At 52.4% G+C, this 27689-nt stretch overlaps 9 protein-coding genes across 9 annotated transcripts; 4 read left to right on the forward strand and 5 right to left on the reverse strand.

Moving 5' to 3' along the window:
- Positions 1–125: 125 nt before the first annotated feature.
- BDZ83DRAFT_749706 (ABC-2 type transporter) lies at positions 126–4539 on the reverse strand (the record flags this gene model as incomplete). Its single annotated transcript, XM_060513803.1, has 4 exons — positions 126–2654; positions 2712–3609; positions 3700–3805; positions 3861–4539. 4 exons carry the CDS (start codon positions 4537–4539, stop codon positions 126–128), a joined length of 4212 nt encoding a protein of 1403 aa, XP_060367970.1.
- A 1292-nt stretch (positions 4540–5831) lies between these two features.
- BDZ83DRAFT_571796 (fungal-specific transcription factor) lies at positions 5832–8196 on the forward strand (the record flags this gene model as incomplete). The annotated part of the gene is made up of 5 exons (XM_060504442.1): positions 5832–5870; positions 5974–6080; positions 6232–7015; positions 7077–7861; positions 7941–8196. 5 exons carry the CDS (start codon positions 5832–5834, stop codon positions 8194–8196), a joined length of 1971 nt encoding a protein of 656 aa, XP_060367971.1.
- Positions 8197–10845: 2649 nt separating this feature from the next.
- On the forward strand, positions 10846–11916 carry BDZ83DRAFT_769421 (Alpha/Beta hydrolase protein). The gene has a single exon (XM_060515324.1). The coding sequence runs from the start codon at positions 10905–10907 to the stop codon at positions 11736–11738; it is 834 nt and encodes a 277-aa protein (XP_060367972.1). The 5' UTR covers positions 10846–10904; the 3' UTR covers positions 11739–11916.
- A 32-nt stretch (positions 11917–11948) lies between these two features.
- On the forward strand, positions 11949–12634 carry BDZ83DRAFT_611539 (uncharacterized protein). The gene has a single exon (XM_060507664.1). It carries the CDS (start codon positions 12278–12280, stop codon positions 12617–12619), a length of 342 nt encoding a protein of 113 aa, XP_060367973.1. The 5' UTR covers positions 11949–12277; the 3' UTR covers positions 12620–12634.
- Positions 12635–13043: 409 nt separating this feature from the next.
- BDZ83DRAFT_181200 (uncharacterized protein) lies at positions 13044–13831 on the reverse strand. Its single transcript, XM_060501522.1, has one exon. It carries the CDS (start codon positions 13644–13646, stop codon positions 13221–13223), a length of 426 nt encoding a protein of 141 aa, XP_060367974.1. The 5' UTR covers positions 13647–13831; the 3' UTR covers positions 13044–13220.
- Positions 13832–14016: 185 nt separating this feature from the next.
- BDZ83DRAFT_649270 (fungal-specific transcription factor domain-containing protein) lies at positions 14017–15804 on the reverse strand (the record flags this gene model as incomplete). Its single annotated transcript, XM_060510259.1, has 2 exons — positions 14017–14826; positions 14878–15804. 2 exons carry the CDS (start codon positions 15802–15804, stop codon positions 14017–14019), a joined length of 1737 nt encoding a protein of 578 aa, XP_060367975.1.
- Positions 15805–19292: 3488 nt separating this feature from the next.
- BDZ83DRAFT_571788 (major facilitator superfamily transporter) lies at positions 19293–20999 on the reverse strand (the record flags this gene model as incomplete). Its single annotated transcript, XM_060504440.1, has 4 exons — positions 19293–19808; positions 19867–20076; positions 20134–20232; positions 20319–20999. 4 exons carry the CDS (start codon positions 20997–20999, stop codon positions 19293–19295), a joined length of 1506 nt encoding a protein of 501 aa, XP_060367976.1.
- A 2663-nt stretch (positions 21000–23662) lies between these two features.
- On the forward strand, positions 23663–25073 carry BDZ83DRAFT_571561 (aspartic peptidase domain-containing protein; the record flags this gene model as incomplete). Its single annotated transcript, XM_060504422.1, has 2 exons — positions 23663–23820; positions 23909–25073. The coding sequence occupies 2 exons, from the start codon at positions 23663–23665 to the stop codon at positions 25071–25073; spliced, it is 1323 nt and encodes a 440-aa protein (XP_060367977.1).
- A 53-nt stretch (positions 25074–25126) lies between these two features.
- On the reverse strand, positions 25127–27143 carry BDZ83DRAFT_769427 (GMC oxidoreductase; the record flags this gene model as incomplete). The annotated part of the gene is made up of 5 exons (XM_060515325.1): positions 25127–25999; positions 26067–26612; positions 26673–26809; positions 26876–27062; positions 27121–27143. 5 exons carry the CDS (start codon positions 27141–27143, stop codon positions 25180–25182), a joined length of 1713 nt encoding a protein of 570 aa, XP_060367978.1. The 3' UTR covers positions 25127–25179.
- Positions 27144–27689: the final 546 nt, after the last annotated feature.

The raw sequence follows: 27689 nt of genomic DNA on the forward strand, positions 1-27689 counted from the left end.
TGCGGCTGCGTACGAGGTATCTAGTGTTACGTGATATAAGAGAGAGAGAGAGAGGTATATGCGTGAGATAGTGAGATATTGTGAGAGAGATGATGAAAGTTCGAGATCCAAAGAGGCGAGTGGGTTTACTCTGCCTTCTTGGAGGTCTTGGTTCGGAGCTTCATGAGGAGGTACACCAGAGCATACGAGCTGATGGCGAAGATGACGACAATGGCCGCATCGCGCCAGCCGTAGTAGTACTCCATCAGGTTGATCGTCCTCAAGTAATCGCTGCCGTCGCGGTACTGGCACACTCTGCAGCCGGACGTGGCCTCCGGGTTGATGAGGTTGCTGCTGGAGCCCATGCCCTGCATGTAATCCGAGAGGTATTCTGCACACGTCGTGCCGTTAACTGGGTCAAAGAGAGCAAACTCTTTGCTCTTGCACTCAACCTTTGTGCCCCAAATGTCAAAGACGAGCATGCTGCCCATGAGGTAGTTGAACGGGTTGAGCCAGTACATCCAGTACTTCCAGAAGGTCTGGAGCTGGGAGTAGGGCACGAGGACACCGCAGAAGGAGACGAGGATACCGATGATGAGCGGGTTGACGAGGGAGGCGAAGACGGCGTTGGGGGCGTAGGCGGCGATGAACTGGCCGATACCCGTGTAGACGAACTCGTACATGAGCATGACGAAGAACGTGGATCCAGCACGGGAGGAGTCGCCGGGGAAGCCGACGGTGTAGTACCAGCAGACGAAGTAGAGGACGGCGCAGATGATGAGGTAGGGGACTTCGGAGACGATGGAGCCGGTGACGAAGGCGATCCAGGAGTACATCTTGGACTTCTTCTCACGGGTCTCGAAGATGTCGCGGCGGTCGATGAACAAGGGCTGGACCTGGGCGAGCACACCGGGGGCGACGAAGATGAAGTTGAAGATTGTGAAGAGGCGCATCTGGATGTCGCCGACCGAGTCGCCAATCATCCAGAAGGAGAAGCCGTTGAAGAGGGCGGAGAAGATGTGCAGCGCGAACTTGTTGTTGATGTAGTCGACGTTGCGGTACAGGGATACGTTCATGCGGTGGGTGACGATCTTGATTTGGTCCCAGATGGCGAGCGCAAACTCGTGGCCATCGTCGACGGTGCCAGGGGGTTTGGAAGCGGCGTCCTGAATCATGTGGTCGAGTTCCTTTGTGACGTTGTCGTGCTCGGGCGAGGCGAGCCAGACTTCGTTCCAGTCCTTGCCCTTGGAGAGGTGGCCCGAGACGACGTCAATCATGTGCTCGGCCGGGTTGGCTTCCTCGGGGCAGGGGGCACCGTAACGGCCAAAGTAGTCGCGGATGGTCTTTGCGTTGTCGCCAATGTCGCCAAAGTAGACCGTCTTGCCGCCCTTTGCGAGCAGGAGAAGGGTGTCGAACTGGGAGAAGAGCTGGGCGGAGGGCTGGTGGATGGTGACGAGAACGGCTTGGCCAACGTCTGCGAGCTTGCGGAGGAAGCGTACGGTGTTGAAGGCGGACTGGCCGTCCAATCCGGAAGTGGGCTCGTCGAGGAAGATGAGAATGCTGGGCTTCGAGACGAGTTCGACGCCAATGGTGACGCGCTTTCGCTGTTCGACGGAGAGACCGTTACCGGTGGTTCCGATGAGGGTGTCGGCGAGGTCGTGGAGTTCCAAAAGGTTGATGATAGTGTCGACATAGGCAAGCTTTTCAGCGCGCGGAGTGTCGCGGCTTTGTCTGAGCAGTGCAGAGAACTCCAAGGCCTCACGGACAGTGGCGTACGCCTCGTGGACGTCGAGCTGCTCGCAGTATCCAGCGGATCGCTGGAAGGACATGGGAAGTTCGCGACCGTCGACCATGATGGATCCGTGGATGGTACCGTCAGTCTTGCGCTGGGCCAGAACATCAAGAAGCGTAGTCTTTCCAGCACCGGAGGAGCCCATCAAAGCGCCGAGCATACCGGGCTTAACCCATCCCTGGACATTGTCCAAAAGAACGCGGTCTCCAGAGGGGGTCTTGACGGTGTAGGTAAGGTTCTTCCAGGTGAAGATGGAGGTGTTACGGACGAGGTTGTCGTCGTTGCTGCTGCTGTCCTGCTTCTCGTTGTCGCTCTTGCCGTTCTCGGCGGCGGTCTCCTCGGATGACTGAGCTTCCTCGTCGTCGCGGATGGCCTTGGTGATGTGGGCGTTCTCGCGGGGGATGAGCAGAGATGCTCCGCCCTCGGCGGAAGAGCGCCATCTGGAGGTGGAAATGATGGTGAGGACGACGAAGAGAACCCACCAAGCCCAGACGATGCCAAAATTTCTCCAGACGTGGCTGTGGCTGTAGGACAGGGCGGAGAGGTACTGGTCACCGGTGAGAGTGGTAGAACCCTGAGTGGCGCCGGCAACACCGGCACACGACTGATGAGCAGAGTCGGTGTAGCCTGGGCCATTCGGTACCAGGTTGGGTCCGACGCAGGGAATCAGTTGTCCGTAGAACTCGGTTGACATGAGAGAATCGAATGCGTATGCCAGAGGATTGATCCAGAAAATCCAGACAAACCATGGATGCATCTGAGACTTCTGAATCATGTAGCCACAATACATGATCAAAGCAGTGACCATGAAACCAGAGGCCTTTGATGCGCCATCGAAGGTCGTGAAGCCGGCACCGATGGAGCGGAACATGGCAGTCATACACTAAGTTGAGTCAGTGAGAAGTTCAAGAGAAACAAGGAAGAACGGGGCGCTTCGTACCATGGTAGTTGCCACAACGACAACCCAGAAGGTGAAGAACGCGGCAGCCGACGTCTTCAGTCCAACCATGAAGTAGAGAACTATAGAGAAGACCGAAATTTGGAACAGAATAACCGGTATATCAGCAGCAATCTGCGCGATACAGAAAGCGGCAGGATGGTAGTATGCAAAAGACTTGTGCTTGATCAAGACAGGGCGACCGGTAAAAGAGTTGGTGACCTCGGACATGGACAGCAGGCTGTTGAAGAGGAGAGCGAAGAAGAGGGCACCGCCCTTGAGGAACAGACCGCCAGACGTGTTGGGAGCCTGGTAGAAGAGGGAACCGGCGATGAGAGCTTGAGCCAAGGTGGACACCTGCGTGATGATGAATGTCGCCTTGTCACCCCAGAGAATCTGGTACTGTCTGGTGATGCAAGCCCTGACCTGGGTGTAGAAACTCGTCGTGAGAGCGCTGTTGGCGGGTAGTTGCTTGTGCTTCTCACCCGCCACACCCTGTTGGAACAGTCTTGTCTTCTCTTTGGTTTCCTCCAAGGTCGGGAAGTCGTATTCGGCAATCATCCGGGGGTAGATGTCTGACTTTTCGTAGGCGGTTCTCAGAGCTTCCGCTGTGCGAGGGAAGGTCTTTTCTTTTCCTGACTGGATTGCTCTTTCCGTGGGAACGGTGACACCAGTGAGGAAGTCAGCGACGTTGGCGCCGTCGGAGCAGATGAAGCCAAGCTGCTCCATGAAGGGTCTGGCCTCCTTCATGGGTCCGTAGTACATCTCCTTGCCGTTGTCGAGAACAAGAACCTTGTCGAAGAGGTTGTAGATGCCGTTCCCTGCTTGGTAAAGGGTGACGATGGATGCGAGACCGAGAACGTCAGTCATGGCACGGACCGCCTTGGTATATTCGAGGGCCCTAGGAAGATGGTCAGCGTTCATGATCGTTGCTTTCCCGAAGCCTGCCCCTGAAGAACCTTGCAAGCGAGACGGTTTGGTGAAGACTTACGTGCTGGCGTCCAAGCCACGCGTGCTGTTATCCCAGCAAAAGACTGATCCTCTCGTCGCCATACACTCAATGATGGACACACGCTTCCGCTCTCCTCCTGACACACCTGTGAAGAGTTAGTCGAGGTGACCTCAAAGCTGTCAACAATTTGAGCCACTCACCTCGCACGAATTCGTTTCCGACCTTGGTGTCGAATGTGTGCTGGATTCCCATCGACTCGAGCAGGAAATCTCGGTTCTCCTGACGCAGCTCCTCGTTGGAGGCAACACCTTCGGGAAGGTTGAAGGGGATCTTGAGGCGAGTTGCAAAGTCCATAGTCTGGCCAACGGTCAGGGTTGGGAAGAAGAGTTCCTCCTCGGTGTTCATGACGATTTGTCCCCTATATTGCTGGGCTTCCTCTGCGGGCATGGAGCCGTAGTGAACATCGCCAGTGACTGAAGTGTATCCTCGACGGTGGTTTGCCAACATGTTGAGCAACGTCGTACATCCTGACCCCGGGCGGCCGAGGACCAGGAGCATCTCGCCGGGCTTGACACAGCCGTGTGTGTTATCCAGAATGGTCTTCAGAGGAGGCTTGTGACGAGACTCCTTGACGAGCTTGGGAATGTTGAACTGGGAAATGACGTTTTCGTGAAGCGACGCATCGGCGCTGACGGCCTGGACCGTGAGGTTCTTCCATGTCACGCCCAGCTCGCGGGCAGGAAAGCCCGAGCGTTCATCTCTTTGTCGAACTGCTTCGACCTTGTGTTTGAGGGACCAGGTGGTATCGTCGGGGATGTTGCCGAGTTCGAGAGACTGCTCGTAGTTTGAGCCGCCTCCCAGCGTGCCATCGGACTCCATGATGCCTGCCACGTGTTGACGAAGAGCTTTGATGGTATCTCTTTTTTGATGTCAGGTGTGGAAAGGTCACCATTAAGGAGAGAAGACAGTAAATAAGAAGAAGAAGGTTGCGACAGAAGCTTATAGTGAGTATGTATATCTAGGGTGCCGGGCCACTTATTTGTTGTCGACTTGCTTTTGTTGTCCCCATTTGCCCCTTAGCTCCGGCCGGACTTGAAAGTCAAGTCGGTTTCGGCTTCAAGGGGACTGACGGGATGCCGATTCATTACGACCTGAGATCTCTGTGCAACCCCCTTGATCGTATAATACGGACCCGCCATCGGGCCCTGCGGAGAGATGGTGGTAGGCAGACAGGTCATAGTAGCCATTGGTCATTGGTAACAAGGCGTCCCAGGTATCCCATCATCCCGTCCATGATGACGAGATGTGCGGATGAAAAAGCTTCTGGAACCCCATGCTATAGTCCGAAAGTGCGCGCACGCTGCGTGGTAACACGGTCTCTGGGTGCTTGGCCCGCTGAATAATGTGATTTTCGTCCCACCTGTGACTTGATAAGAAGATGGAAAAACAAAATTGTTTGTTGGACGAACCCTGCAATTCACGTCAACTAACGTCGTGGCATGTGGCTCCTTCGGCGTTGGTCCCTGTCCGAGGTGTGCGGGATGCCATGGGCAAGAGCTGGGTCCAGAGCCGGCAGACTGGGCCCATCCCTAGAATAGTCTCCGAGAGCCTCATAATCTGGTGTCTAAGATCGGACCAAACGTGTCATTGATTAGATCTTGACCGCTGACTCAGCGGCGATTTCGCCAAAAAAGAAATGTCCTTGGAGACAATGGGGGTGCCACGGTGCAAGCTTGGACCGGTGTGGATGGTGTCAAATCCCCGACGTGGTCGGCGCGGCGTGTGTCGAAGCGCCGGGCACGGGCGTTAGCGTTGGAGATGACGGTGGAGTCGCCTGAAGTTTTGCGTCAAGGTTTGGTGTTTAGAGCCAATCAAACACGCAAAAACATTTAAGGTTTATCCGCTTTTCATCTTTGCCGCTTAGTCACGTAAGGCATCTGACCGCTGAGTCAGCGGGGATTTCGATACATCAACCAAAGGGGGGAACGACAGCCCGGTGTCAGCCAATTCCTCCATCATTTTGGCGTGAGATACACACACGTTGCCATATCGGCTATCTTCCCGACGCGGCTGATTCCCTTTTTTTTTTTTTTTTCATTTGTTCTATTCCCTCCTTGGAAAGAGCTGCGTGCCGCGTTGAGCGGCGGCCTTTCGTCGAATCAGAGGCCAACATGAGGAAGAGAGCGTGTGATTCCTGTCACAGGCGAAAGGTATGATTTCCGGCCCGTTTTCAGGTTGAGAGTTGGGGAAGAGTTGCCGTCTCACACTGCATACACAATGCTGATCTTTTGTGTTTTTTTCCAACTTTGATAGATTCAGTGTGATGGAGCAGTCCCACAATGCAACTGGTGCAAGCACCATGGAATGGCTTGCACGTTCAACCGGGCCACCAAGGTGAAGAAGCGTGTGGCTACAGCGAGGTGAGAGAAAGAGAGAGTCTCCGCCCCTCCGATCCCCCGTCTCCGTTCCCGTGGATCACCCCTGAAAGGTATCCACTCGTTCGGGATGGTTGAGTAATTTGTGCAATGGGAAAGCGGCCAAGACTAATACAAAGATTTACGACCTGTGCAGGGCGGGATCAGAAAAAGACTTAGTTGAACGCCTCAACCGTATAGAAAAGGCCCTAGAAGCGGCTCGGCGGAACCAAGATGCAGGGGTGGAGGGGGGAGGGCCGCGGGACGAATCCACTGCATCCCCATCGTCATCCTCGGCGCCCATGTCGACTGTTGGCCCGGATCCGCCGGCCGCCGACGGTAATCCGGACACAACCCAAGGCCGATCTTATGACTCATCAGCCCGGGCTGCTTCCGGCGCAACCGTGGGAAAGCTGCACTTTGCCGGTTACTATCTGGGCGATGTCAGCTCCTACAATGGCATCCCCTTCTTTTCTGCCGACGGCCAAGAGTGGATCCGCTCTCGGGCTGGAGAGGATGCCTCGTTCCAAACCCTATTTGGTATGGGACCTCTGTGGCAGACACAACACCCAGTGCCAATCTTTATAGACTTCCCGGAAGGGAATGCTAGTGGAGAGCTGCCTGATAGGACAGTTGTTGAAGAGTATCTCGCCCTCTTCCGAGCATCCCAGTTCGGCTTGTCGTTTCCAGTAATCGACTTTGTTCTCTTCCAAGAGACAATCGAACTGGCCTATGAGCAACCTAATGGTAGCCCATCTCTTGAGTCTGTGACGGCCAAAGCATGTGTCTTTGCCTTCTTTGCCGTCGTTTCTCTCTTCCAAGGAGAATGGAACTCAACACCCGAGATTGATGGCGAGGCGTGTGCCGGTGCCGCCCAGAGACTGGTCGCAGTCATTCTGCAGGGCACCAACATCACTGCCCTCGAGACAGTCTTCATGCTAGTAAGCACTATTTTTTCGTCGCATCTGCAACTCAGAACCTTGCTGACGCTTCTTATCATAGGGCATGTATCACCTCTTTTGCGGCCATCTGCAGCAGGGTGCCATGTTTCAGTCCGCCACATGTCGAGTATTGTTCATGCTTGGCGGACACCTAGAGCCCGGATCAAGCCGTCCCACTCCATGCCAGACGCCTCAAGCTGAGGACGACCATACCTCACGTGTGAGGAACCAACTACGCAGACTATTCTGGTTATCCTTCAAGCTCGACAAGGACATCTCCCTTCGAACAGGGCAACCTCCCAGCATCAATGATGAACATTGCGACTTGACTTTACCAAAGATGGATTGGTGGATCCGGAGCATAGATGACCTCACGGGCGGCTCACCGTCCTTCTTCGACGAGGCAACAATCACATCGGCCCTCGCACCTGACTCCCTGCAGTTGACAATTATCAAGTCTCAGATCTCAACGAGGTTGTACTCGCAGTCGGCCCTGAAGAAGGGTGACGCAGAACTACTCAGGGATATCCGTGAACTCGACGACGAGCTCGAGCGATGGAGGACCTCGGTTCCTCCGTCCTACAGGCCGACGTTGACGTTCCCTCGGGGCACAGCGGTCGTGAGGAAGGGACGGCTGAGTATGGAGGAGATTATTCTCCATTTCGAGTATCATTACTTGATGGCAATGATACACCGATCAAGTGGAAGATGTCGCTGTTGGGCAAGCGGCGAAGGCAGTGGGTTGGAGGGCGTCAGTTCAAGCCAGGCCCTCTCCGTACAGGCCAGTCGATCTACTCTCTACTTCCTCAAAGCAGCCATCCACGGCGTGGAACAAGTGGCATTCTGGTGAGTTGTTCATTATGTGGCCCCTGAGCTTGGGATTATCTGAAAACCCAGACTTGTTTGCTAACGTCGACACGCCCAGGATGGTGGTTTTCTACCCCATGTCAGCAATCCTCACAATCTTTTGCAATCTCCTCCTGCAGCCACTGAACCCCCAATCCGAAGAAGATATCGAGCTCCTCAACTCGGTGCCGAAACTCGTCGAGAGCATGCGGAACCGCCACCTGACGCCGCACGAGGTCGCCCACGTCAAAATTGTGGACGATTTTGTGGCGGAGCTCACGCGGCTGGGGAAGCGCGCTATTGCCAAGGCGCGGCGGGAACAAGAATTGGCTTGATTGAGAGCAGGAGACAAAGAAAAACAGACACGAATTGTATGCGATTGGACATCTGGGATTCTACAGCGGGCGCTTTGGTGTCAGGAGTAATATCGAGCTGCCGACGCTTCCACAGCTACTGGCTTCTGGGATCGGGCCGGTCGGCCATAGATGGGGAAATCATAGAGTTGCGTGTACAAACATTGAAATGTAATATCGGAGTCATGTATCACTATGAAATCATTCAGATGAATAATGTTCGATCTTTAATGGTAGACCGATCTGCTTGTCCAGTAGTTGTAACACCACGTGCCCGCACAAACAGCTCTATCCTATGTAATGCAATCTGCCTCAAAAGGTAGCCCAGAATCAAAGTTTCCCACACCTAGAATCTTTGTCTTCATAGAGAAATTGAATCGTAGAGAGACTTCCTGAGCCGTTGATGCTAAGCCACTATTGTCTCTATTAAACTCAAGCACGCTCGCTCCCTAGATTCGTCCTCTAAAGGTAGGACTTCTACAATCACGTAAATTAGTAGCGCGGCTTCTTGGCTGATACGAAGCTCAAAGTTTTTATACCAAACCATGTGTTTATTCGTGGAAGGAGGATGAAGTTGGCGACGCAGTCCACCTTTACTCCCATCAACAGAAGTTTCCCAATTTCTTTCTTTCCCCTTCTGGGTTTTGGAAAATGTGGCTACCCTACGAAGTTGAAATCGACCGCCCAAACTTAAGTGAGGAACTGCAGGTCTAAAATGCCGTGGACGATTGGCATGAGTTGATGGAGATCTGAATGCGGCTCGTGAGAGCTGCGCAATCCTTGTTTCTTTCCTGCTTGAGGTTCTCCCATCATTAAATAGTTCATATGGTGGAATAAATAGTACGATTGTATGAGTGAACTGAATTAGTAATGTCAGCGTTACTTTGAGACTTTAATGACATCCAGGAACCTCACTCTTCATCACTCTTGCCACCTAAGCTGAATAATCTCCGCTAATTTCTGAGATCAGACACAGAAATGATACAACGTGCCTTGGACTGATGCCTATTTCACGTCCTGGTAGTAGACCATGATGAGGGCGCCAAAATAGGTGAATTATGTGCCCATTTGGAACTAGCGCAATAAACACCTATTCGAAACTTGAAATTCAGCGATGGTATTCTTTTTAGAAGTTCTTCGAATTTCTTGTAAGAAACCAAAGTCCCTCAAGATTTAACTCGTTCCATACAATTGACCAGAACGCCGTGTATTTGAGTGGCTAACAAGAGTTTAGCGGGTCTTGAGCTACTGGTTGGTTAATGATTCACTTCTGACCAAATCATTCTAGATGTCAAACATATCAATTTCTCACTTATGTTCAGGTTCTAAGTGGCAAGTTCAACTTCTTGTAACGCTTATACCGTATGCCCTTTTGATTCGAGTCCTGATCAGGTGGTATGTCAGCGGATGACGACTAAACCAGCTGCAGAAAACAATAAAAAAGAGTTAATGTGCATTAGAAAACAAGTGTCACAAGTCTACCATGAACGCTCGAAGAAAAGGAATCGCCAGTGCTCTGAGACTCGGAAATGAGAAACTGAGCTGAAAGAGCCGAAAATTCACAATTTGTGAGCTATTGCTAGTATACGACGTTTGAAAAATCAAACAGTTTATCCGTACCTCGCACTTATCTGAGTCACTACAGCGTTATGGCAGCGTACAAGATGCGATTTATATGCTGTTCGTGGAGAGCACGAGTCGTGTCTCCCGGCGGCACGGGGGAAATACATGTATTTGAAGTTTAAACCTCCGCGGGATGGCGTGGCCTACCGGCCGCCCGCCGCAATGGCCATGCTCGAAATGAATGCATAGAGAAACTCAGTCAATCCCGTCCCGGTATGTGGGGGAATAATCGCACGGAAAGGGGCGCTATACAGGCTTCTCAAATCTTGGCGGCCGGGCTTTTCGTGACTAGAGTACCTGACATGCCGGGATGAACTGGCTGCTGACCTTTCAATCGCTATTCATAAGTTGACGGAATTTTGAGTGTTGTTGGTCCCCTGATGCAGCCTCCATAGTTGTGAGTTATTCGCTGTGGACGTCTTTGGGATGCATTGGCCGATATGCGAATGGAAATCGTAAGCTTCGGGCTCCTTTGATACTGTTGCTTGCTACTGGCTTCAAAGTCAGTATCAATTGAAACTACTTCAAAGTGATTCGAGGGATTATAAAATAAAGTTAAGTTGTGGTAACGTGACTGAGCCTTTCGAACTCGATGCAGAAGCATTCAAAACTAATATGTACCACTCGGTGTGCGCCACTTATGACATGTCCGAGAAGACACGATCTTTGGTAGATTAAGGAAGTCTTCGTCTTTTCGAAGGGCTACGCATTCAAGATGCCGACATTGCACAGATCTGTAGTACCGCCACCATGGATAAATGCCAAGAAGTCTGTAAACTCTAATCGGTGGGATTTGCGATGCAGAACGGATAATATTCGTAAGAAAGCTCAGGGGTCCCGACTGAAGCTTTTCAACTCCCGGTGAAGTGGGAGGCAGCAATGTGGGTTCTGTTTTTGTATATATCATGCCTCTGATCGTCCAGTCTGCTATAGAACCCCCTGCACCACATTCACCAATCACTCGACATTCTCTTGACTATAGCCGTACAATCGGCAAATATTCTGTCACTCGTTCAAAAGTCGAATCCTACAAACTTGCACGGAAAGAAAAAGCATGGTGTATTACGATGTACATCAATAATCTTCTTGCTTCCTCCGCTCTGCTGGGCCTGGCATCCGCCGGATACACCACGAAATACCTCACCGGGTCATCAAACAACACGATCCAGGTCCTTGTCGAAGGAGATGGTCCGTCACTTCTCGTCTGGCCGTCTTTTGCGCGTGACAGCATCGACGATTTCCACGAGTTTTCAACCGCCCTCGCCGATGCAGGCTACCGCGTCTTGCGTCCTCAACCCCGAGGCATGGGCGAATCTACCGGCCCCATCGACACCACTTGGGCCGAGGTAGGCGCCGACCTAGTCTCGGTCATTGATACCTTTGGCAACGGAAAGGCCGTGGTGCTCGGCCACGCCGCCGGCCAACGTATGGCAAAGAACATGGCTGCCGCCTACCCAGACAAGGTGCCCTCAATTGTCCTGGCGTGCATCAACACCGGCATCAACACCAACGCCACCATTGCAGCTACGGCCAACGTTGCGAGCAACTATACTTATTCCGTAGAGGAGCGACTTGCTGCTTTGGAGTTGGGGTACTTTGCTCCCGGACACAATGCCTCTCTGTGGTTGACGGGTTGGTTCCTTGAGGCTATGGGCTCTACGACGGGCGCTCCTACAAGCACCACAATTGGCAGCAACACTACTCAGATCTTGGACATCATCGCGAAACTAGATCCGTGGAGAAGAGAAGACCAGTGGAACTATACCACGGGGCTGGTGGGGAGCCGGTCCACGGTAGTCTTTGTTGAAGATGCTTCTCACGCGCTGTTCCCTGAAAACTTGCAGGGCGTCGTGGATATTATGGTGCCTTGGTTGAAGACCCAGACTTCATCTTGGAAATAAGTCCTTACAATTTCAGAATCATTTTAATCAATCAACTGAAGAAGGAAACGCTATCTTGAGTCCAGCCACAAAAGAACATGATTGTTGCTCCCCAAGAAGCTTGTTGGCGTGAGTTACATCTTGAGGTTCAAACCTCCCAGTCGGACGATCAAGTTTCGAGACATTGAACAGAGAGCACTGAACGAACGAATTTGAAGATCATGATCGTGAATCTGCCATTCGACCCAAGTGAATTCCCCAAGCTGCCCGTTCTAGTTTCCGGCCCGGCCCCGGCCCCAGCCCCACCGGCCCCAGCAAACTATCCGGCACTTCCTCCGACATGTGGCTGGTGGAAGCAAGAGGAAATCGGAACCGAGCCAACCACAGAGCAGTCTGCACAATCTCAGAGTTCATCGAATCATCCTCCTGCAAACCCGCTTGCTGGAAGTAGGCCACGCGACTGAGAGAAACGCCACAGATCCTCGACCTTCTTCATTCTTCAACCACGAGCAAATCTTCTGCCCAGTAGACATCCGAAGAGATCGTGCTTCTCCTTAGACATGCGGATTCCCATACTCTCAGTCCTTCTAACGTCCAAGTTGCGTCACGTGCTATGGTGCAGGGAGGCGTGCAATACCAACCCTCTATCCTGGATCGAACACCCCTCACACATCAGAGGAACGGAGCGTCCTTTTTCCCGCTCATTAGTCTCGCACAGTTGGAGAAAGAACACCAACGGCCGGGATTCGGCAGCTATGTGGGGTGGTGCAGAAGCAAACGCACGTCTGGGCCGCCCGTCTGCTGGGCATTTACACAGCGTGAAGTCCAGTCAGCACAAGTCAGTTGGTCAGAACCCTCACCCCTGCTCGCAAATCGAGCCCGAGTTTACATCCATCACATGACGCCCCAAATGCGTGTCCAGCCTCAGGTCAAGCTCTGGGAGGTTAGACCGGCGCGGCTGGTTGGCTTGGGTACTTCTGTTCGCATGCACATTGCACTGGTGTCACCGACTCTTGTGCCGTCTAATGCTGAGCTGAGATATGACAAAGACGGAAGGCCGGTGTGCGCGGCGTGCGACGACTTCCCGAGGATCATTTGCTATTCACAGGACGCGGAGCAAACGAACCCATCAGGTCGGATTGACAGTTGATCCTTGATCCCAAAAGCCTCTCTATGACCCATGACGCTATCCACACATCTGGGCGTTGATTCAATCCCGGGGCACCGCGTAAGTGCTCAGCCCTACCTAGAACGTCTGCATCGATTGCAATTTAAACACAAGAAGCGAGGAAGGGTAAGCGAGAGATGCTACTTGACCGTCTTCCCTCATCTCTCTTCCCCTCACCCTTGACTCCAAAAAGTCAGAGCCCTCATAGCCACGCTACTCGGGTTCAAAAACGAAAACTCGCAGGCTAAAGACCGCTTCCGGTATTTGCACCGCGTTCTGGGGTTGCAGCGCGTGGCCGGCACGCATGGCTTCATGTGATGGAGGGTGCGCCAAAATCAGACGAAAGGACGTCTGCGCCTTTGGAGGACTTGCAGGCCCAGATCGGTAACCGCCCGCAGATGCAGATATCTCGCCCCAGTCTGCCGCAACGTCTCGGCGTTGGAAACAAACAGTAGCTGGATACCTAAGGTGACACCATACCTACTTTTACGATTTTTAGGCTCAGGCGTCTGTGTTTTTACTGTAACTGTTAAGTAGCTTCGCTCGCCTCTGTGCCGCCCCCGGTCCCCTGGATCTGCGGAGGGGCAATCAGGCTGAAAAGAACCCTGTACCGAGGTCGGAGTGTACCCTGCGGCTCCCTGTTCTCCAACGTTGGTTGGCGGACAATCATGACAGCGGTGTCTGGCATTGGTCGAGCCACGTCGACTCACCTGAAGGAGTTGCTGGTCCTGTGGACGAGCGGATGCAATCATGAGCTGCATTAGCTTGCTCGACAAGGTGGATGTTGGGCTCCGCTAGAAGCGCTAGTGTAGAGCGCTGATGAGCAGTCCATGATGCGAAATCAACTCGTTTCCGTTGTGCGTGCAGCCGAATCCAAGTCAGCAGAAACGATCGTGGTATATTCAACTGCTAATGCAACTCCTCTTGTTGGCGGGTAGTGTTCCTTTAGCCCGGTGTTTTACCCCATATATCAAAACCTGTGTTGCCTTCTCGAACGACCGTCTTACCGTGAAGCTATCAAAACAAGGGTCCCGGAAAAGGCCATGAGCTGGGGTCTCCCCAGACTTGTCCGTCTCCGTCTCCGTCCCCAAATCCCCGGTCAGAGTCTCGTACGAATGAAGTCACTTCCATTCAGCCAAACACAAGGCCAAACTTCATGCTTGCCGCCACTTGCCTCCACAACTCTGGACAGGCCTCAGAACCCACTTGCTCCTTGCCATATGCTCGCATGTCCATCCTTCTCCACACGTCCATGACAACAGCCCACGGCTTTTCCGTGTCAACCACACCCTTCTTGCCGCCAAAGGCCGTGAACGCCTGACGCACTAAGCCTCGGTCCCTGCTGCATATGGCATGACAAGCAGAGAAGAAGAGTGGCCACAGCATGGAGAGTCCTGCTCCGCCATGAGACACTGATGCCGCACAGTGCCACAGAGCGGCCTGCGTGTGTTTCTGTACCAGGCGATGTGATGAAGGGTACTCCGAGACGTTGCTGTGAAGGAAGACCAGAGCGCTCTGTCTATATGCGAGTGCTGTACTTGTGATCCACCTGATGTTGGTAAGCTCCGCCTCGGATGCGCTTCCGGGGCCGTCAACGATGCGGTTAACCAGAGAAAAGCCTGGTGGCAACGTCGGGCTCCAGGACTCTAGGGCTTTCTCTATTGCTTTGTATGCCGTTTGGTATTCAGTACGGAGGACGGCGAATTTGGAGGATTGCCCCATCGCTGTAGCGGCTTGAAGCTCGCGTTTCATCGCCATGAGCTCTGCAAGACGGTGTAGAGTGGGCCAAAGATCATCGGCCATGCCCAATACGGGATCGATCCCGCCAGAGATTACGGCTGGTGGCAGGGTACTTGGTGAGCAGGCTCGACTTGAGGGAGCTGCGAAGACGGGAGAAGTGCCGTTGGTCAAGGCATTGAGCACGTCAAAGTAGCGGAAAACCTGCCCCGTGTTAAAGACACTTTCGATCAGACTTACATGATACTAGCTTACCTGTTCGAAGAACACCACACTCGCAGGCTTCGGTAATGGCATGGCACACATGATGTGGCGTGCGCCTTGGAGATGATTATACACCACTTTGTCCGAGCTCCGCTGTAACACCTGCGTTGCTAGTAAGTCGATGCTCGAGGTTTGAGCCGTAAACATGAAATCCCTCACCAAATCGTACTGTATCAGTAGAATTATTGTCGCCAGAGCTTCTTCAAATCCATCTCCATCCTCGATGATCGCGGAAAGGCCAGCCACGGCTCTTTCATGAAAACACGCAGATCCCTCCGTGGTCTCAAGACCAGCATATTCACGGTGTGCGCTGGCTAACGCGTAAATCGCACTTCGAACAGCGGAACTCCTATGGGAAAGGGGAAGAATATGTTGCCTAAAAGGGTTTGCGGCACCATCCACAAACCCCATTGTCGGGAGCATAGCCTTGGAGTAGTGATCTAACAAGCCGGTATTCTCCGGAAAATCAGGTATGGTACGACCAGTCGGCGGCAGCAGGTCCAGCAACGGCGGCGGTGTAGTTGACCAGGATGGCTCATTCCAAGATACGTCGAAACTGGCGCTGAAAAAGGAATCATCCGCCGGCTGCTGATAACTCTGTTCTATAGTCGCAAGAGAGAGCGGGAGGTGGACTTCGACTGCTTTCTGACAACCCGGATCCTCCATAAATTTGAACCCGTCCTCAAAACGCTGTGAGTCCTCGTAACCGATATCATAGCTGCCGGTGTCGTCGAGGTCTTCGGAGAAGGCAAACGCAGAATCGATCGAAGTAGAATAACTGTTTTCCAAAGCCGATGTTGGAGACAGACTTTCTTCTACGCCTAGCTGTAAGACATCGGGTGGGGTAACGATAGTCGTATCTGGACTTGTCTGGAAGTCTGTGTTGACTGTCGGGCTGCTTGAATCGTCTGACGCCATGGAGTCTTGAGCATCAACTGGCCGGGTCGAAGTTCGTCTCTTTCTCTTCTTTATAGGCTCATAGACACAGACTATACCAGCCTGCACACACCGAAGACATTGCGGGCGTTCTTCCGAGCACTTCTTTCTCTAGCAAGGTGTTGGTCAAACGTTCATATCCGAGATGGGTCAAGATGACCAACCTTGTCACGACTGGAAGATGAGATTAGCAAAGTGATTATTCTTCATCGTCACAACATGAGATGAAAGAGCCTCGTTAATTGACTAACCAGTATTTGCAACCTATCGTCACAACGATGTTCATGTTAGAAATCCTGAATCTGAGGCTTTTGTGAAAGAAGCATCAGACGAACCTGCTCTCGACCGAGTCTTGACCGGCCGAGGACGAATGGGCTGAGTGACGAGCATGATGCTAGTAGAACGCGAGGTCTACGGCAGGATTGAACGGATAACTTTGGAGATTGTAAGACGGAGGCTAAATAACCTACCCGTCACATTGAAGTTGCATCAAATGCCGGTAATAGGTCGCAGCAGAAACTTGCAGCTGGAAAAGTAAGTGATAACAGACCGTAATAACAGAGCAGCAGAGGCGGTGGTATTTCAGCGAGCCACACCATGGGCCGACATGGTTCCCCAATTTACCCCAGCTCCCGTGAGGGGAAAAGATGCGAGGAGCTAACAGGAGACTCTCGACAGATTTGGAGACGTGCCGCACGCCCATAGCCTACGGCAAAATGCCGAGCAACACCGGGCTCCCGCACCCACCATCAGGACTACGACCAGGACCCTAGAGTGACCCCAGAGAACGTGGCGACCTAGAGGACTAGACTGTGCAGCCAGCAACTTAACCGGCCATTCTTCCATCATCCTGGTGATCGGTCCAACTTGAACGAGTGAATTTTATGGGGTTCGACGAGCGTTTGTGGGGGAAGATGGGAGCGGTTGGTTGTGAGGAGCCCCAGCCCACTTCGCGACATCTGACATGCAAGGGTCGAGAACACACCATCCTGGGCCCCCTTCGTCAGTCACGATGCGGCAGGTGGCTTCTTCGTCACTCCCATCATCCGATCGACCGTTGATTCTCATATGTACCTCGAGATATTTTGATGATCTTGGCTTTGCCACCGGACCCAAGCGCGTCGAGGTTGGGTGGAGTACCAATGTGGTAACGGGGCGAGCCTTCAGACTGCAACCCCAATGGCCGATAGATAATAGGAGTCTGGTATGCGTTCTCACACAGCTTCGAAGCGAAACATCTAATAAATTGCTAACTGAAGAAAGGAGTAACCCGATAGTTTTGGCCTCGTCATATTCGAGAATTGGAGACTCTGGACAGTGTTGCCCCTACCGTGGAGTGATGTGATTCTTGTTGGTCATCTCGGCGTGGCTGATGAGTCGGTGATGACGGCGGAGAATGGCTTGACACAGTGATCAGGAGCGGCATATAACGTTCTTGATTGGCTCTCAGATTTAGTATGTTGTAGATGGATCTCAACTAGCCTAAGCCAAGTCTCGGCTAAACCTACTACCAAATATGCTGAGCCACAGAGGCTCACGCATCGAGTTCGAAAGCCGTTTCGAGTGTTCACTTGCGTACTAGGCAAGAATTTGACTTGAAGTATAAGTGGAAGCGAAAGGGTGAGTACAAAAGGCGATAGAACCCTGAATTGGCACTGTATGTAGTCTTGTGCAAAGAAACAGGTGACCTACGAAACAGGTTTGTTGGGCTTGTATCACGAATGATGAAAGCCTTAAACAAGATCTTTGAGTTCGACGAGGTAGCGTTTACAGAAAGTGGATTAAACTTTTCGAAAGAAAGCCTAGTTAAATTTAGCAGTTATCCCTAGATTTCACTCACAGGCGGTTCAAATGCTATTCAGAAGATCAAGACCTATCAAGGAAACGGGCAGTCAGTGCTACACGTAAAGATGACATATCACACAGTCTAATAATTCGAGGGTATTCAATATCTCCCAACTAAAGTAGTTGTGTTTATCTAATAGCAAGTCGAGTGAGATGACAAGGACCTTAAAACTCGAACTTCAAATCATAAGATGATAACTAAAGACATAGGAGCGGGCTCATTTAGGACAGTGATATCCCGAGTGTTCTCAACTAGGTCTAGATTAAATTAAGAGTTGCAGGAATTCAAGGTGGTCTACTTCTATACCACTTTTGACCAGCCCTGTGATAGACTTCTCAACTTTTCTGTCCCTTACCCCGTGCACTGTTCATGAGGCATGTCTGGGAAGCTCTTGAAGAGGCTGTAACCCTACTGTTGGATTACCAAGGCAGAAGGCAGAAAAGGGCCTAGGTAGGCGGGTAGGTAGGCGGGTAGGTAGGAAGGCAGATTGGGCCCGTGCAGACGGACCCTTCCTCCTACTTACACCCACAGAGGGATCGCGGGCTCTGCCCACGATTCCTCCTCCTTCACTTACGCGCAATACAAACTACCCCGATTATTGACCTTAGTCGCGACCGAAAGGTCTGGCCTGCTTACGTGTTTACCAACACCTACCCAGGTGAAAAACGTAGCCATAAGAAGCCCTGAAAACCGTGAGTCTCTTGAGATTCATTGCAAACTCATTTTGAAGTTCCATAGAGCATTAGAGTATGTACACAAAGCTCTAATCCGAATGTTCAAATCATGAAAAGGTGTGATAATGATGAAGCAGGGTGACTGTGGATTGCAGCCGCGTTTGCATGAATCACCTAAGGTAAGCAAGTACGCTATGAATCACTTTCGTTTAACCTGAACCGTTTCCATAAAATCCCAGCAGATAGTTTTGGGGTAAGAAAACATTCTCTACAGACGCAGGCTGCAGTAGACGGAATCCGGGTAACAAACGTGGGCTGTAAACCCTGCTGTTCCTGTCGTGAGTACATAATGAGACCAGGATAAGAGGAGCATATGAAGATGACAAGCTTTAGTTCTCATTGGAACATTGTACCGAGCATGTCCCTCTTCAGATGAAGAGGCAATACCGAAACTCTTGATTTTAACGCAAATTAGACTTGAGGTGTCAATCTGTTCGATGCATGTGTGGCCCGAAAGCACTTCCGAACCGAGAGCACCTCCGGAAACATGGCGATACGCATCTTCAACCAGGACTACTTTGAATTGGGATGTTACATTTCATCGTAATATGGCATGGGATTATCCGATGATCCAATCTGAAAGTCCTTGGCGCGTCACTTCAATTAGTGTCAGCAAGAATTTGGATGCTCAGAATGGGCTCTCGAGATGACTTGAAGTTTCTGAGATGTTCTATTAAGACGCCAAACTAAATTAGATGCCGATGAAAACAATCAAACTCAGATGTCTAAAGATACTTGCTAAGTGATATAAGAAATGTCGGTACCGGTGAGTCCGTGTCCTTTCATCTTGAATGAGACTAGGAGCGACCAATGTTAATTAGAATGACAATTAAGCTGAAGGTGCTGATGGTATGCTTCTAATCTATTGTAGGCCGATAGAGATCAAAATTCTATTCGGCATTAGGAACAGAAGCCGGTGCCGTAACACCTTCTTCGTCTCTCTTGGTGATTCCCTCCTTCTTTTTGTCTCGCTTGTACAAAAAGGCCACCATTGCGGTGATCAATGCTTGGGCACCGAAAGCGACAGTCGAGAAAATGAAGCCCTTCTTGAATTTGGGTGAATCAACTTGAGGGTACGTCAGGATCGGGACCCACGCATTGAAGGCATAGCCCAGTGAGTTCATGATTCCTATGACAATGGCACGCTCCTCGGCATCGGCGCCGCAAATCTCGTTCGTCCAGCTCATGCTGAGTGGTCCGTACGGTACGGAAGCACGCTGGAGGAGGAACGCAAACCACTTCAACCCGTCTGGTACATTCCAGATGGCGAGGATCAAGGCAGCGAAACCACCGAGGAAGGTGGATATCGACATGACGCTAGCACGATGGCGGATCGCGTCGGAGAGGATGGCGAATGACACCGTAAGGACCAGTTGAATAGCTGAAGCCGCTGTCGGAATGATATTCTGTAATCCATGTTAGCTACGTGATACCACAGATTAACCATGAGCAAAGTCAACTTACAATCTTCTCCACAGACTCGCCCTTGGATTTGAGCCAGAGAGAGAAGGGATTAACACTGCTGGAAGGCCCAATGTTGATAAAGATGATGTACAGAATGGTCAGGAAGTAGACGTGCCAGCGACCAAAAATACGCTTGAACGCAGAACGGCCCAATTTGGTTCGCGGAGCACGTCCGACGCTCTCCATCCGCCTGCGGGCCAGTTCACGGTCCTAGGTGATTGTTAGTAGCTGCGGTTTCTCAAAATCATTGAAGTTGGTTTCACTGACATTCTCAGTTAAGTAGAACGCTCGTGTATTCTCAGGAAGATCAGGCAGGAAGAAGTACCCAGCAATGCAAATTGGCAGACTGATGATACCATCCATGATCTGTAAGTCGGAGGCCGAGTCAGCACACGGTCTTGAAGGAGTCGTCTCCACCAAAGCACGCCATACGGGATCGAGGGGGTGCTTACAAATAGCCACTTCCAACCTGCTAGACCATGAACACCGTTGAGTCCCTTATAGACGCCAGCTTGCAAATAGCCCGAGAACATGCTCGCCGCAGCCGAAGAGGCGTGGAAGATGCAGGCTCGCTTGCCGAGCTCGGAGGGCTTATACCAGGAGCCCAGGATCGTGTGAGCGGCCGGGTAAAAAATTGACTCTGCCAAACCAACGAAGAATCGGATGGCAATGACGTGGTTTGAGGTCTTTGCCGCCGCCAGACAGAAAGTCAAGACAGTCCAGAGCAGCTCGCACGATGGCACCCAAATGGATGGGCGGACTTTGGTGAGGACGATCTGCGAGGGGATCTGGCCCACGACATAGCCGACAGTCCATGCCGTGTCGATGAGATTGATCTCGTTTCCGTTCATTGCGAGGTCCTCCTTCATGCCGCTGACGAAAGCGTTACTGATGTTCGTCTGTTCGAGGTTTTTGATAAAGTAGCCGAAACTCAGCATCGTTATCAAGAAGACGTCGAGCTTCTGGATGAATACGCGCTCCTCCTGCGACCGGCCCGGTTCGTAGTCCCAGATGTAAGACCACCATGGCGCTTTCTTCTTCTCGAGTATCGCAGAGTTTTGTCCGTCTGAAGAAAACTCGTCCACCGTTACTCCCTTGGGAGACGCGGACGCGTATTCCTGCTCTGACCCCATGCCGAGCAGAGGTGAGAGCTCTAGTGAATCCGTAGAGTTAGTAACTTACAACGGAAAGACAGGGAGGATTTCAACAGGGTATGAATTGAACAGCCGCAACTCTCAAAACCACAACGTTCTCAAACCTTGGGGGATCCCGTACCTGATTTATGTATCTCGCTTCCTGATAAACTGGCCATCGCGCTACGCTAAGGGAGGTTCCAAGTTGGCCACAATCTCACGGATACTGGAGAACTGCCCAGATAACACTCCGGGAGTCGTGTAGGTTACAACGGGGTCCGATGCTTGATGATGTGCTGCGAAGCGCTGATGATTCGCTACCCCTTGGCGTGGGCTGTGTCGCCATCGCGGGGTCCAGTGTCGTGATTCGGCCGTCGCTGCCTCAAAAGCGCCCTCAACGCCGTCCATCTTCTCTGTGCAAGGTGTCTTAGCATCGGAGTCTTGCCGACTAGACACTTCTTATTGCCAGGGAGATAATGTAAGTGTCAATCTCATTACTTGTTCGATCCCGCGGAGCACTGCCGATACGGAACATTATTCCCGGTAGTTAATCACTAGTGGCGGATAAATCCGTTGGACATTGTCGCATTGCAATTTCGTTACAAGGAAGAGTGAGATGAATTGTAATAGTTTAGTGAAGCCTAGCTCTCGCACTTACGGCAAATACTTTCGGAAGACCGATCGGCGCTGGTGAACAATTTACGGGCCGGACGCCGCTCCTGTCCCACAAGGGCCGGGACTCCGGATGTTGTGTGCCCCATAATTGGGTCCCGGTCTTGGGGACGCTGCATGCGCCATGCACTCAGTGACCCTCCCGGATACGGCACCGGTCCGTCGGGTCGTTACGTATTCGAGGAGTTCCGAACCCGCTCGTCGGGACTAGCAAGACAGAAGGCGTTGGAGGTGGTTCTGCTTGGTTTTCACCTACACGTTGGTGCTTTGGGTTAGTTGCCTTGGCTGCAGATTTGCACGATATCTCAACATGACCAGCCAAATACCTGTAGGTCAGCCAACAAGCGGGCGGAGGGCATGCTTTGGTACTTTCTGTGACTGCCGCCCACATTTTGTAGCGTCTATGATTGCTCAAGGCTTCATTCATGTGTTATTTCAAAGATCTCGCTCCTTTGCTCTGATGCTCCGCTCTGATGCCCTCCGTCAACGGGATAATCAGGCACTGTACTAAGTCAGAAAGATGACATACCACGAAACTAGTGAAGGTTCCTGTATGTTGACAGACGAAATTTTCGTTACAAGACTGAGGCAGACACGTTTAAGCTTTAGCGCCAAGGAGATCGTTGAAGCCAAGCTCCTGTCCAAGCTTCCAAGAATGCCAGCGTTGAGAGTGCAGCACCAATCTCGAGGGAAATGTGGCCCTCAATGAAGGGGCTAGTCACGCAATCATTATCGGGCAAAACTGCAAACAACTAACAACGGCAAAGATTAATGGCAACAATCTTAGCCAAAATCTCTGTTTACCTTATGATTCATCGGTGAGAAAGACCACCACCAACGGAGTCGTACTCTTAATCTACGCCTGCCACCCCGCTTTGTCCAACTACACGAAACCTGCACATTGACAAGGCCAACCCCCATCCTCAATTTGTCACGATGTCAGCTTACCATCGTCGCAAAGTCATTTGAGAGTCCAGACTATCGGATCTCAAGGCACAAGAACGCTCGTGCCGCAATACCGCATGGTGCTAAGACCAGCCGCCCCCATAATCAAACGGTACCATGTAGCCTTCCCGCGCTGTGAGATCCTAGTCTCCCAAAGTTCTTCGAAATAGAGGGCACCAACCCACCCCCATCTACAACACCTCACCTCTTCTCAATCTTCGCGAATAGCAGTTCATTGGTCCAGAGGACCCAATGCGAGGAGTCCGAAGCTCGTAGGGATCTAACTGTTTTAGTAGGTCTCTGCTCAGACCCCTGCCGTGCCGGCATGGGCTCAGCCCTGTCCCATACGCAGGCTACAGCCACCTCACCTAAAAAGAGCGCCGTTTTCCTTCCACAGCCCGGCTCCGCCATTTTTCAGGCACCACGCTACCGACAGTTTAGTCCTACGATTGTGACCTTGAACTTGGACCAAGAGCTCGGGCGTAAGCGGCATGTGGGTAAGGGGCGGCCGCCTCTGTTGTGGGAACGGGACTTTGGTATACTCTAACCAACAGCTTTAGAGTCAGGACCGGGTTCATTGGTGAGGGCTGCATTAGGCTATTCTTCTTTCTCGCTAGTGAGATGACGAGGTCCTGGGGCTAATTGTCTCTCGACGACCAAAGTCCCAAAAACGTCGACATGGCTGAGATTTTCTTGGAGTTTGTTTCGAGATGCCTTCACGTTCTGCAGTTTCCGCGTTGCCGTGGCCCTTGCAAAAAAGTTGCCTGGAGAATCAACATCCACTAAGGATGTAAGCTCTGTTTGGAGCTTCCAATGCGTGCCTGGCCAACTTCTCCTGATGTGTGGCATATAAGTCGTGATATCGGCCTCCAGACCACCGGTCCAGTTCCTTCATCAGCACATCTCTCATCCTCTCTTCATACCTTCCTAGTAGTTATTACACCATCCATTGAGCTCGTTACTCCAAAAGAATCAACATGAGATTCGAGACAGTCTCTGGGGCAGTTGCCCTTCTCGCCCTGAGCCACTCCGCGGCCGCCGACCCGATGAACATCAAGCTCCATAGCCGCCGTACAAACCTCTCAAAGGCCAAGGCTCTCAGCAAGCGCGCGGCCACCGGCTCAGTCTCCTTGACAAACTGGTTCGAGAACTTTGACCTCCAATGGATTGGTGAAGTCGACGTCGGCACCCCGCCTCAGAAGCAGTAAGTCTTGCAACCGACCCCCAGCCGTCTTTCTCAGTCTTTCGGGACGTCAGACAGAGCGACTAGACTAACACTCACAACCCCCTAGCATCGTCACCTTCGACACCGGCTCAACGGACCTCATCCTCCCCTCAACAGCCTGCACAAACTGCCTCGTCGCCAAAGAATTCAACGCCTCCGCCTCCACAACCTTCTCCCCCCAACCCGGCTACAACGTCACAACCGCCTTCGGCACAGGCGGCAAATCCGTCCCCTACGCCGTCCCGCAAGCCGCGTCCGGCACCGTCGTAACCGACGCCGTGACCGTCGGCAACCTCACCGTCGCGAACCAGACCTGGCTCCTCTGCGACACCTACGCCGAGGCCTTTAACGAGATGCCCAACATTGACGGCATCTTCGGCCTCGGACCCCCCGGCTTCTCCCACTTCTCCGCCGAGACAAACACCTCCTTCTCCACCTGGTTCTGGACCCTCGCGCAGAACGGCGGCGTCCCCGAGCCCCTCTTCTCCTTCTTCCTCAACTCTGGTGAGGGCAGCGCGCCGGGCGAGCTCACGCTGGGAGGCGTAAACAAGGACTACTACGAGGGCGATATCGCCAACGTTGACTTCAACATGACCGTGTCCTACCTCGGTGGAAGCTGGTTCATCGACCAGCCCGCCTTCTACGTCAACGGCAAGACTGTGTCCAACTCCAACGCCTCGGGCGAAGCTTTCCCCGTCGGCGTCTCCAACGTCGACACCGGCACCGCGTTCCTCCAGACGCCGGATTACCAGACCGCCAAGGACATCTACGCCGCCATCAGCTCCGACATCACCCAGATCGACGAGCTCGGTGTCTGGGGCGCCCCCTGCGACGTGGTCGAGAAGCTGGACCCGGAGCTGACCTTCACCCTCGGCGTCGGCGACAACCTGGTCAACATGACGGTCCCCAAGGGCGCGTTCAACTTGGGCGAGTACCCCGGCCACAGCGGCATCTGCCAGACCATCTTCCTGAACCCGGTGCAGCCCATTAGCGATCTCGCGTCCATTTGGGTTCTGGGAAGCCCGTTGTTGAAGGGGTACTACACCGTGTGGAACGGTACGAACCCCGAGCAGCTCACGTTTGGTGTCGCGAGTCTGAAGGCGAACGCTACTGCTACGAATGGTACCTCGAGCCCGACGGCTACGCCGACTGCTGTCAGCGGCGGAAGCGTCACTGGCCCGGCTGGTGTCTTTGCCGCGGTGGCTTTGACGATGTTTGCTTTGAGTTTTTAGATGAACCTACGTCTTCAGACGGGATGGGATGTAATGGACGGATGTAATGTGTATATACGATGGTAGATACGATGGTAGCAAGATAGAACACTTTAGATAATGCACCTCAGATGGCATCCTCTTTGATGAAATCAGCCGCCCTCTCCGCGACCGCGTAGACTACAGACTGAATGTTGGCTCTCGGAATCAACGGGAAGATACTGGCGTCGGCCACACGCAGCCCCTTGACCCCGTATACCCTGAACCTCTCGTCGACCACACCACCCTTTGACCTAGGCAGCATGGCGCATGTACCGCAGGGGTGGTATTCGCTCTGCATACTGCCCCTGATCCACTCCTCCACATTTGCGATTGTGAGTTCGTGGTACCCAGGCTGGAAGACTGTCCCTTCACCTTGAAGCAGGTCGCTCAGCGGTTGTGTCCGGGCGACGGTCTGCAGATGAAGTGCGATGACTTTCAAAAGCTGTATGTCGAGCGGATGGGAGAGGTAGCGTGGGTCAATGATGGGGTGAACGGCTGCGTCGGCGGACTGGATATGGATCGTGCCTCTCGAAAAGGGGTGCTCCAGAACGCCTATGATGGAAAGAAAGTTGCCAGGTGACCCCGCCGAGAAGAGCTTGGTTGTATCAGCGGAGTACTGTGGTGAGATACCGCCCTCGATTGTGAGCTCTTGGGCGATTGCTTCGGATTTGAGGTCTCGGAATGTGATGCCGTGTTGCTCGGCCAGGCCGGGGAGGTTAGTCTTCGGCGAGGGTAGAGACAGGTCCAGAGTGGAGGCGATCTGCTTCAAGGACAAGAGCGCCGAGCTGGCGCCGGCAGAGGACAGACGACCGGTCTTGTTGTGAAGGTACAAGTCAAGCTGTTCTTGGAAGTAGGTTGTGTTGGCGTAGTCCTCGTTCGTAGGTAGGTCGGGCTTCACCGCAAATCTGGAGCGATGATTAGTCATTGTATTGAACCACGATGGTACCGAATACTTGAGATATGAAAACTGACCCAAGAGGAACATAAATGTGATCCTGAAGATTCTCGCCGACATTAGTGTTGTCAACGAAAACCTCGATTCCGTGACTTCCTAGGAGCTCCTTGTCTCCTACACCAGATACCTCGAGAAGCTGTGGCGAAGCAATGGAACCAGCGGCGAGGATCACCTCCTTCTTAACGGTAGCTTCTTTCTCCAATCCATCCTGCGACCACTTGACCCCTTTGACCAAGACCTCATCGCGAGTCTTGTCCAGTACAATCTTGGTCACCAAAGCACCCGTGACCACCTTCAAGCTGGTCCGTTGACGTGCCGGACCAAGATAAGCGTTCGCAGCGTAGCTTCTCGTGCCCTTGTCAATGTTGAGCAAGTTGACATAGCCTCCCAAAGCCACGCCATTGCGAGGATCGCCGTCGACACCAAGCCCAAGCTTCTCAAGAGTTCGCGGCCAGGCTTTGAGAAAGGGGTTGTAGAGTTGGGGGAACTCATTGGCTATGGGTCCGGTGGTGCCATGAACGCTAGGGTCAACGTAGTCGAGCAAGAGATTGCTCGTCTGCTGGCTCGAGGGTGCCACGAACGATTCTGACTTTTTAAAGTAAGGGACCAGCGCTTTCTATGACCACCCGTCATTTCCTAGAGCGCCCCAATTGTCTATGTCTCGCTGGGAAGGGTGCGTCCAGAACATGAAGTTCATGGCGCTGGAGCCGCCCAGTTGCTTTCCGCGGATTTGGGCGACGACTTTGTCATTGGCCGATGTCTGGACATGTCAGCTTGCTGTGTTTAGTTACCTAGGGTGAGGACCAAAGTTAAGGTAGATGGATACCTGGGCAACTGTTTTGTAGTCCCAGTCGTAGTCGGCGTTGCCGTACATGGCTGGGAACAGCCCGGGAGCCAAGACATTGAGGTCGGCAGAGCGATCCGCACCAGCTTCCAAGACCAGGACTGTCACTTGTGGGTTCTCGCTGAGGCGAGCTGCAACCGTCAGTCCAGCGGTGCCTCCACCAACGATGCTAATACCACGTTAAACTCAAGTTCATAAGCTCGTTCGACATCACGTCTGTCACTCACATATAATCGTAAGTATCGGCCATGGTAGTCACAGCAAGGCTCATCCATATGCTTGCCCAATAAAGACAAAGTTTCGAGCGCATGGTAGAGCTAGAAATGGATTGGATGAGGAAATGAATTTGAACGAGGAGATCAGTGAGAAGGGAGCGTGAACTTATTTTTATCATTACACTGCGAACTAGGGACCACAAACGCTTACCCCGTAGAGCCTGCATTTATTGAATACCTAGCTACTTGTGATCAATAATCAACGGCTCTCCATCGTTTCTTTGGGTGTAGATCAATAGAGCCCCGAGACCAGAGCCACTTTGTAAGAACGCTAGACCAAGAGATAGTTGATTCAATGTATATTACTGCGTCGAACAGGGTAGGTCATGCAATGAAGCCAGGAAGATACAACGCTGGGCATCAAATCTGTATGCAAGATGAGTAAGCACATGCCTTGCGGAACTCCGCAGACATGGCGAGAAAAAGGGAAGACGGCCGGAGTTCGAGTATCAGTCCGTCTGTCAGGCGACGGTTGTGTACATATGCATATATGTTGGAAGCCTGCATACTGTCAAGTCCAT

This window comes from Colletotrichum acutatum (genome assembly GCF_030867785.1).
Source record: "Colletotrichum acutatum strain CBS 112980 chromosome Unknown BDZ83scaffold_21, whole genome shotgun sequence".
Lineage (NCBI taxonomy): Eukaryota > Fungi > Ascomycota > Sordariomycetes > Glomerellales > Glomerellaceae > Colletotrichum > Colletotrichum acutatum.

Excerpts from the sequence above, each read along its gene's own strand:
- BDZ83DRAFT_769421 (XM_060515324.1), top strand. The coding sequence starts at position 10,905 with ATGTACATCAATAATCTTCTTGCTTCCTCCGCTCTGCTGGGCCTGGCA.
- BDZ83DRAFT_611539 (XM_060507664.1), top strand. The coding sequence starts at position 12,278 with ATGCGGATTCCCATACTCTCAGTCCTTCTAACGTCCAAGTTGCGTCAC.
- BDZ83DRAFT_181200 (XM_060501522.1), bottom strand. The coding sequence starts at position 13,646 with ATGCAGCTCATGATTGCATCCGCTCGTCCACAGGACCAGCAACTCCTT.